This window comes from Lachnellula hyalina, assembly GCF_007821495.1.
Source record: "Lachnellula hyalina strain CBS 185.66 chromosome Unknown contig00023, whole genome shotgun sequence".
NCBI lineage: Eukaryota > Fungi > Ascomycota > Leotiomycetes > Helotiales > Lachnaceae > Lachnellula > Lachnellula hyalina.
Window position 1 is genome coordinate 271,983 of NW_022157137.1, and position 9,082 is coordinate 281,064.

The window sequence follows — 9,082 nt, forward strand, 5'->3', positions numbered from 1 at the left end:
CGAGCATCGTCGGCGGGCCTTTTGAATACGGATGATGAGAGTGATGCGCCGGAGACTGAGATCGGTGGTACTCGTAGCCGCCGGGGTGCTAAGGGTCACAGTCGTCAACGTTCTGCATCCGTTGGAAATATGCGTTAAGGTGTTCTTTCTTCCGTCGAGATGTGCATCATTGCGTTACGATGTTCGTCCTTTGTCGGACTTCTTGACATACAGCATTTGGGGGATTTTGCAGTTGTGTGGTGATAAATTTGTAGATTAAGAGCAGCAGCGCATTGAGAGAGAGATACGAGGGAGGAACAGAAAAACAAAAAAACACAAGTATTATTAAATATGATGTCCCACTTGGAGTGAAGCATTGCAGTGAGCTTCTCAACTCATGTTGGGTATAAAGCTGTCCAACCAGATACAGAGGTGAACTGCTATACTCCTTCTTCATCTGGTATAAAATGAAGTGACGCGACGAGTACAGTAGACTCGTCGCGTCTCGCTTGAGACTTCGGCGATAAGATGACCCCTCCCCCTCCATCATAAATGTTTACTTCCTCCTTCTAAACAACTACTCCCCAAGATGCGGTTCAAAACATCCATTCGGAATATCCAGACCTTTTCAAGTAATACCTCCATACAAGCTTCCATCATTCACAATCTAACAAAATCTCCAGGGTTAACAACGTCCTTGTCTTCCCTTGGCAAGGTCGCCTGGGTCCGACTCGACGATGATTCCGCACGCTTCACCATCATTCCCGAGACAGGAACCCAAGTCTGGGCGTAAGATCCCTGCTACATGACATTACTGTCCTCTAGCATAGGCTAAGAAATCAAAGCTCTATATCCATCGACTCCATCTTCGAAGACTACACCATCCAATCCGCCGCCCCCAACAATATAATCAACCTCGAGCTACCCCTACCACCCCTAAGCCGCGCCCTCAAATCAGCCCTCAATGCATCATCCGCCTCTATCCGCCTCACCAAAAAGGACGGAGCCCCCGTACTCTCCCTTACAATCATCACCAACACCATCAGCAGCGGCAACAGCGCCAACGGGTTCCTGAATAACAGTGGAAGTGGAAGTGGAAATCAAGATCCATTCGGCGATAATGTGTTTCGGGAAGAGAATTTGGATGGAGGGAGGGATAGAGAAGCGGTCGTGACGCAGGATATACCGGTACGGGTCTTGCAAGCAGACAGCGTAGAAGGGATCCACGAGCCTAAAGTCCGGGAACCAGATGCGTATATTGTACTTCCATCGCTCATACAACTCAAAGCGATTTCCGATCGATTCACAAGACTAACCGCCACATCCACATCCAACTCTACATCCAAAGCATCACCAAAGCTAGAACTAGCGGCGAATATGCACGGTGGGTTGAAATTGAGGGTTGAGACCGATGCGTTGAATATCGAGAGCGTGTGGACCGGCTTGACGAATCCGGATTTAGATCCGGGGCAGGTGGAAGGGGGGCTGGAGGAGTTGCCCAGTGCGAGGCTCAAGGCTAGGGGCCCGGATGCGTGGGCTAGAGTTAGGATTGATGGGCGGGATTGGGGGAAGGTTCTTAGTGTGGGACGGATGGATGGGAGGGTTATTGCTTGTGAGTAGAACTTGCTTGCAGTCCCTACTTTACCTCCCCTATTATTTCGAGCACCTACTGATTGATTGACTGACGCTTTTGACAGGTTTTGCGGATGAGAATGCGTTGATTCTCTACGTCTATTTGAGCAATTATGATGATGGCGAAGAGCATTCTGTGTTGACTGTATGTATACTTACTTACCAACCATACCATACCCCACCTCCATGTCTCCCTATACTAATATCCCACAGTATTACATCTCTTCTTTCAGTGTTTAATGACGGGCATGAGCATACATATTGCATTCAGCGACGGCGTTGGGGAAATGACAGTTGCCGTATATCGAAAGTTCTCGAGCTTTTCTATAGAAGGAAAGTACTGCTATGTATACATATATACCATAAAAACATCAACAGATCAGATCAGATCAAATCAGCACGTTGAATTACAGGATCCAGTTCCATATATTCCTGCCTTGGGTGTTTCTATGCAAATTTGAAGGAAGGATCTGTTCTTTGGTGCTATGCTACTCTCCAGAACAGGATATGCTCACGGTATAGACATAGTGCACAGGAAAATCCAGCCCTTATCATCATCCATCCATCCATCCATCCAACGATTTCCCAGGACCGGTCTCACTCCAACTCTAACTCTAACTTTAACTCTAATTCTAATTCTGACTCTGACTCCAAACTCTAACGTCCTACCTCTACATCCGTCTAGGACATTTTTTACACTCCATCCATTACATCCACCCAACCGCTTTCTCTCTCCTCTCCTCTCCACCCACACTATACCATACCTACGAGTAGCCTAGGTAGGATGCACCACTTATATTTTAATAAAAAGACAAACTATAAATAGAGAACAACGATAAATAATGGGTCCAAGAATACTTTACGGGATAGAATACAAATCGCAATGCGCTAGTAGCATAGAGTACTGTAGAGTATTGTAGGAGTGAAATGAAACATTGTATTAGATATGTAGTTTGGTGTGATGTGGTGTGACAGGCGTGGGCTAACTGACCACTGACCACTGAACACTTAACCGCTCGGTCTATGTATGCAAAGAGGATCGATCGATCGACCGCTGCAGAAGATTATTCCCAAACGCCAGCGTAACGTAACGCAGAAAAAGAACCCACCACCCCATGTCTGTCTGTCTATTACACAAATTCCAAATATGTACATCTCGAAACCATCCTCATTATATGCGACCGCTTGCCTAAACCATTAATCAAGCGGCTCTGGTTCTCATTCACATCATTACCAAGCCTGTCTAGTTGACTTTTTTCAAGCTCAGCTTTGGTGCCTCTGTGTATTCTCGGTCATCTTCCCCCTCTACATCCTTCACTAGCGCCTCCATCTCCGCGACTTGTCGCGCCCATTCCTTCTCTCCCATCTTCGAGTCCCGTCGGAAGAGCTCATCATTCGGCTTCCGGTAGCTGCCTCCCAATCGATCCCAAAGTGTCGTGTATTGACCGTAGTTGTAATTAAAGTACAAATGATGCATTGTGTGGCATGCAGCACCATTCAGAATGGGGCTGTTGGCGACATATTCTCCGTCGTGGATGAAGACGGTCCAAATTTGCACAAAGGCGAAAAGTGCTAGGTAGGCGAACTTCTGCAGAGGGAAGAAGAAGGGGAAGAAATGGTATGGGAGAGATTGCATCCAGCCGTCGACGGGGTTGAAAGCAATGGCTGCATATGGTGAAGGCATGATCCATTTGTGGTGGGACTTGTGTAGGCGCTTGTACAAGAAGGGGTGGTGTAGAGCTCTGTGGATGAAGTAGACGAACATATCGGTAAAGAGGATAAAGAAGGGGAATTGTAGATAGTTGTAATATTTGAAGGGTTCGTCGGAGAGCGTGTCGTAGAGTTTCGAATGGCCGCGGACTTCGGCGAGGAAGAATGGGACTGTCAGGGCGGACATTGTAGGCATAGATCTGCATGCTTGGGAGATTTCCTGCTTGATTTGGTGCTTGAGGAACTTGGGGTGCTGGAAGGTCGTTTTGTCAAAGACGAATACGTAGGAGAGAGTCGAAACGATGAAGTATATCAATCCACCAGCAAGCCTAGAAAGGGAATTAGTTCAGCGATTAAGGGACTGAAGAGCAAAGACTTACCACATGATCAAGAATAGGGACAAGAACTGTCGGTAGATGTTGTCTCTTGACCATTGGCTCATGTATGCGGCATCCGTGGGTGGGAATGAGAGGAGTTGACTCGCGGGTTGCCACTGCCACGACGAAGCGGCTTTCGCATCAAAAGTCGTAGCATTGCTAAAGCCATCATTCAGATTGTAAGGCGATGGGGCAGCTGGAAGAAGTGCAGAGTATGCATAATCGAAGGCGTAGGTATCGCAAAACTCGAGGGCGATATCCATGGCGGCGATGGGGGGCGCGTGGGCGAAAGTGGTATGTGAGGGTTGACTTGAGAAGGGAGAGAGGGAGTTTTGATAGGGTTTCGCTTTATAAACCTCAAGTGAATGGGTTTATCGACTTGCCTTTGTCCCGTTTGACGAGGAAGATAAGGTGAAGGAGATGTCGTGTTAGGAAGAGCCCAATTCTGGAGGGATATCCAGTCTCTAAGTATTTTTCGGGAAAATCAACCCCCCTGCAAATTGTCGATGGTACCTGCACCAATTAGTCGTAGCTACCTCCGAACACCAATGAAAAGGGTCAATCTGGCACACTCGATCAACCGGCGCATTTGTCAGGCCATCCGGGACTTTCGTTGCCGTTGGAAGGGGAAATCACCAGACTTCTGGAATTGGGTAGCCATTATAATTACTTGAGTTCAACGGTTGATTGGACGGACTATAGGGAAAGGAGGTCACGGAAATAGCGGTGTATTATTGAGATGGCCGAGGGGCTATCAATGCCTCTCACTCATGCCCAACTACATACAGTACAGTACTGTACAGTACTGTACCAAATCCCAAGGCTTAGAATCAGATAAGATCTTGCTGATATGTAGGAACCGTATCCTACGGAAGTAAATCTACTCCGACTCCGTACAGAGTTTTACGGTCGTCTCCACAAAAAGAAGAAGCATCGCCATGGACAGAAATAGCGGTACCAATTGACCGATTGTGCCATCACTGCCATGTGGCGCTGAAAGTCAATCCGTAAGAACAAGTGCCGCTGGTTTAATACTTGGCGCTCTTTTGCGGAGAAGGCCGTAAAACACTATACGGAGGGAGCTAAATACCGACTGAATTATATCTACCACGCATATAGGGGCATTATTCTCCTTAATCCGTACGAGTACAAGTCTCACCATTCTTCTCTTTCTCCTTGTAAGATTACGTTCTCTTGCGCACCCAAATCCGGGGTACATTATAGCACGTGATCGTGACTTATACTCGGTACAACTCTTACCTAATTTCTTCCAAAAGCTTGTGGTAGCTGGAAAAGAGCAGTTCTTGATCCATTTTCTATTACCGAAGAATCCCGTGACTGCCCCTTTTTCATCCTTTTCGTGGGCACACAGCCATATCGCATGCCTAATTACCCTCGGACGAGTACCAGGCCAGGGTTGGGTTTGATCGATTGCGCAAAAGGCAGGCATGCTTGCGGAGCGGAACGGCGATGGCCCCAATCACACTGAGACCGTCCGTACCTACTCCACGACTGGGTGTCGGCCGATCTGGCGCTTCTAGCGGTTGCTTATCTTTACGGAGTACAGTACAGTAGATACGAAGTAAGTTTATATCCTCAAGGAAGATGCTGTCGGTCATCCACGGTTGCTATCAAAATTCGAATAGTTTTGTTTCTCCATGACGATAGCGTAGGTAGGCATGAAGGGTAAACCGGTGAATCATGGGATTCTAGCGGCGGGTGTTCTTTTGCCCAGCCCCAGCCCTAAAAAGGCAACCCTGAATAATGCTTTCTTTCAAGCCTCACCGCTTGTAGCATAGTACCATCCCACATTCCGAGTAGTAAGTACAGTAGTACGGTGGGCTCGGATGTGATAGAGACTTCCTGCATGACCATAGCCACACACCCACAATCCAGTTCCCCCCTCGACCAGGGTAGAGCCGTCAGCCGCTTCAGGGGTTTGTATCTATCAAAAGTGGTGGCGCCCGCCTTAGAATGTTTCTATCTGGCCCAAGCGTCCGTGGATGGGTGATTTGTGAATCAAGAAATGTGGAGATGGGTTAGGTAACTTGCACTTTGGTGAGTTATCCAGTCTGCCTGCCAGCCTAGTTACCTAGGAAGGACATTCAGAACTGCTTCTTCCTTTGCAAAGCCTCATCCCCAAACCTTCTCGGCTTTTCATCTCATCTCCTGATCCACCATCCATCCTCTACCCCATCGCTTCTTCCACGACAACACCAACTTCTCCCCACTGCTCTTTCAATTTCTTCTTCCTTCCATTGTTTACATTTTGCGAACAGCCGCAGGTGCTACTCCTGCTGTACCATCATAATATTTGTTGCGCGCCACGACCAGAAAAGCTGCAAACGCCGTGCTTCCTATCCTTCACCCACCTCACTTGGCGCAACACGGCCGGCGCCGGCACTGCCTAGGTATTCATATTTGACAGGTCTGAACCTTATTGCGATACCTTTCCAAAATCCGAGATATCTTAGGGCTCAATTCCCAACCTCCACTCATTATCGTCTCCCCGCCGCGACCAAATCCTTCATTCGACATGGCCGGCATGTACAACCCTCACCGGGGCTTAGGACCTCCTGCCGCAAACGCTCGATTGAACGAACTGCTGGAAGGTGTTCGCGCCGAGTTTGAAAACCAGTCTCGCGCAAGTGGAGAATATGAGAATTCAAGTAGGTCATCCCGAGACCTGTGGGAGAGAGCTTGGAACGGAACACATCCATATCCAGTCAATGTGATGAAGAACTTTGACTGATTTATCATTTACATCTAGTTCAGCACCAATTACAAGAGATGCAAGTAGTTCGCGAAAAGGTCTATGCTATGGAACAGACACATCTAGCTCTCAAGCAAAAGTAAGCGCTACCACTTATTCCACTACGAATGATACTAATACGCCCAGATATGATGAAGAGATCTCCCGCCTTCACCGCGAACTCGAGGCTCGAGGAGGCAACCCACGTCCTGCTGGTATTGGTGCCCCTCCTCAAAATGCTGGCCCCGCTGGACAAGCGCCACCTTCAATCGGCCATGGACCAAGTAATCTCTTTGGCGGAATAATGGCAGGACAGGGACCAGGAGGACCAGGACTTGCTCCCCCCCCACAAGCAGATCAACATGGCCCCCCACAGCATCAAATGCCCCAACCTGGACCTCCTCCACCCCCTGCTCTTCAAGGTCCCCCACCCCAGCAACAACCCCCCTTCCAAAGTGGTGGCTACCCTCAGCCTTCAAACGGGTACGGATCTCAGGCGCCTCCCAACAACTCTTCTCCTGGTCCCGGTAAAGGTCGCGTGCTCAATCCCCGCGGACCCGGTGGCCCAGCTACGCCTCAGCTAAACCAACCAATGCCTTACCCAGGCCCAAACCCAAGAGCTGCTGCGTCGCCCCAAGTTGGCCACCCAATGCCAACTCAACATCCTCAATTCAGAGTTGGAAATGCTCTTGCCGAGCTAGACCTAGAACGTTTACCTGACCACCAAAAGAAGGTCGAGTCGGATTGGTTTGCCATCTTCAACCCCGAAGTTCCACGAGTTCTTGATGTTGATCTTCTTCATACTCTTCAGCACGAGAGTGTTGTCTGCTGTGTTCGTTTCAGCCACGACGGAAAATACGTTGCGACTGGTTGCAATCGATCTGCCCAGATTTTTGACATCATCACGGGACAGAAGATTTGCATCCTTCAAGACGAATCTGTTGACTCTGTTGGGGATCTTTACATCAGAAGCGTCTGCTTCAGTCCAGATGGAAGATATCTTGCCACTGGAGCTGAAGATAAGTTGATCAGAGTCTGGGATATTGCTTCCAGAACCATCAGGAACACATTTGCCGGCCACGAGCAAGATATCTACTCTTTAGACTTTGCTCGTGACGGTCGAACTATTGCTTCTGGAAGTGGTGATCGTACTGTTCGTCTTTGGGACATTGAGGCTGGACAGAACATTCTCACTCTCAGCATTGAAGATGGTGTTACTACTGTTGCTATCTCTCCTGATACCAAGCTCGTCGCGGCTGGATCTCTCGATAAGAGCGTTCGCGTATGGGATGCAGTCTCAGGTTATCTTGTTGAGCGTCTCGAAGGTCCTGATGGGCACAAAGATTCTGTCTACTCTGTCGCTTTCGCGCCAAATGGAAAGGATCTAGTATCTGGAAGTTTGGACAAGACCATCAAGATGTGGGAGCTTGTGGCCCCCAGGGGAGGTCACCCAAACAATGCACCAAAGGGTGGACGGTGTATCAGAACTTTCGAGGGACACAAGGTATGTTTAAATCTCACAGTCTATGGGTGTTGCTAACATTAAAAAGGACTTTGTTCTCTCTGTTGCTCTCACCCCAGATGGAAACTGGGTTCTTTCCGGCTCCAAGGACCGTGGAGTTCAATTCTGGGATCCAAGAACCGGTAATACTCAACTTATGTTGCAAGGGCACAAGAACAGTGTCATTTCTGTCGCGCCTAGTCCAATTGGTGGATCTTTTGCGACAGGAAGTGGAGATATGCGCGCACGAATCTGGACATACAAGCCATACCAAAGCCCGTGAGTGTAGAATGAACAGATTGGAAATAAGACTGTATGCAAGGAGGGTATGGGTGATATGGCAGGCGTACTTTGGGGGAATGATGGGTTGTGATGACTTGTGCATTTTATGTATTTTTCTTACCTACTTCTCTGTGCTTGGATTCTGGGTTTGGCTCGGAAATAAGGTAGTCGATTCCCATAAAGTAAAAACCGAAATATAAAAGTAAGAACAAATCAGATTTATGAATGGAAGAATTTATTTATATAAACGATGACTTATAGTCTTGGAGCTGTTGCTCATATGAGTGCACCAAGCACCAGAGTGAAGCAGCATCTCGGCAAACCAAGCTCCCAAGCTCCGACCTGACCTCAAAATATCCCACGGCGCAACACAAGTACAAGTCACAATCATCCCATCCGCCCCTCTACAGTACAGTACATTACAGTACACCATTCATTACCATACGTCTACATACCTGCCCGCCTATCTACCTGCAAACCAAGCCTCCACTTCGAAACAAATCCTTCTCTCGGAACTACAAACACTTTAAATAAGCCTACAAATCTTCATATCATACCGTACCCTCGAATCCCTCTACATTCTTTTATCCTCGAATTTGAAATCAGAGCTGGAGTGGAAGTGTAGTAAGACAGTGTAGGTAGGGAAAAAGAGAGCAAGAAAGAGCAGCAGCAAGCAAAAATGTCAACCCCCCCCCTTCGAACAACCCCTCCCCCCCTACAACGCCTCGGACCCCAGCGCTTCCTTCCTCGGCATGTCGTGTCTAGAGCTGCTGATGATTGAGATTGTGCCGATGGCTTGGAGGGTTGTGGGGGATACGAATGGCACGAATAGTGGAGATGGTGGAAATA

The 9,082-nt window shown here is 48.2% G+C and overlaps 3 protein-coding genes across 3 annotated transcripts; 2 read left to right on the forward strand and 1 right to left on the reverse strand.

The window, feature by feature from the left end:
* Positions 1-568: 568 nt before the first annotated feature.
* Positions 569-1,851, forward strand: hus1 (Checkpoint protein hus1; the record flags this gene model as incomplete). The annotated part of the gene is made up of 4 exons (XM_031147276.1): positions 569-768; positions 810-1,591; positions 1,677-1,756; positions 1,825-1,851. 4 exons carry the CDS (start codon positions 569-571, stop codon positions 1,849-1,851), a joined length of 1,089 nt encoding a protein of 362 aa, XP_031007818.1.
* Positions 1,852-2,854: 1,003 nt separating this feature from the next.
* On the reverse strand, positions 2,855-3,961 carry LHYA1_G002300 (putative Delta(7)-sterol 5(6)-desaturase; the record flags this gene model as incomplete). Its single annotated transcript, XM_031147277.1, has 2 exons — positions 2,855-3,650; positions 3,702-3,961. 2 exons carry the CDS (start codon positions 3,959-3,961, stop codon positions 2,855-2,857), a joined length of 1,056 nt encoding a protein of 351 aa, XP_031007823.1.
* Positions 3,962-6,234: 2,273 nt separating this feature from the next.
* rco-1 (Transcriptional repressor) lies at positions 6,235-8,234 on the forward strand (the record flags this gene model as incomplete). The annotated part of the gene is made up of 4 exons (XM_031147278.1): positions 6,235-6,367; positions 6,469-6,550; positions 6,598-7,954; positions 8,001-8,234. The coding sequence occupies 4 exons, from the start codon at positions 6,235-6,237 to the stop codon at positions 8,232-8,234; spliced, it is 1,806 nt and encodes a 601-aa protein (XP_031007822.1).
* Positions 8,235-9,082: the final 848 nt, after the last annotated feature.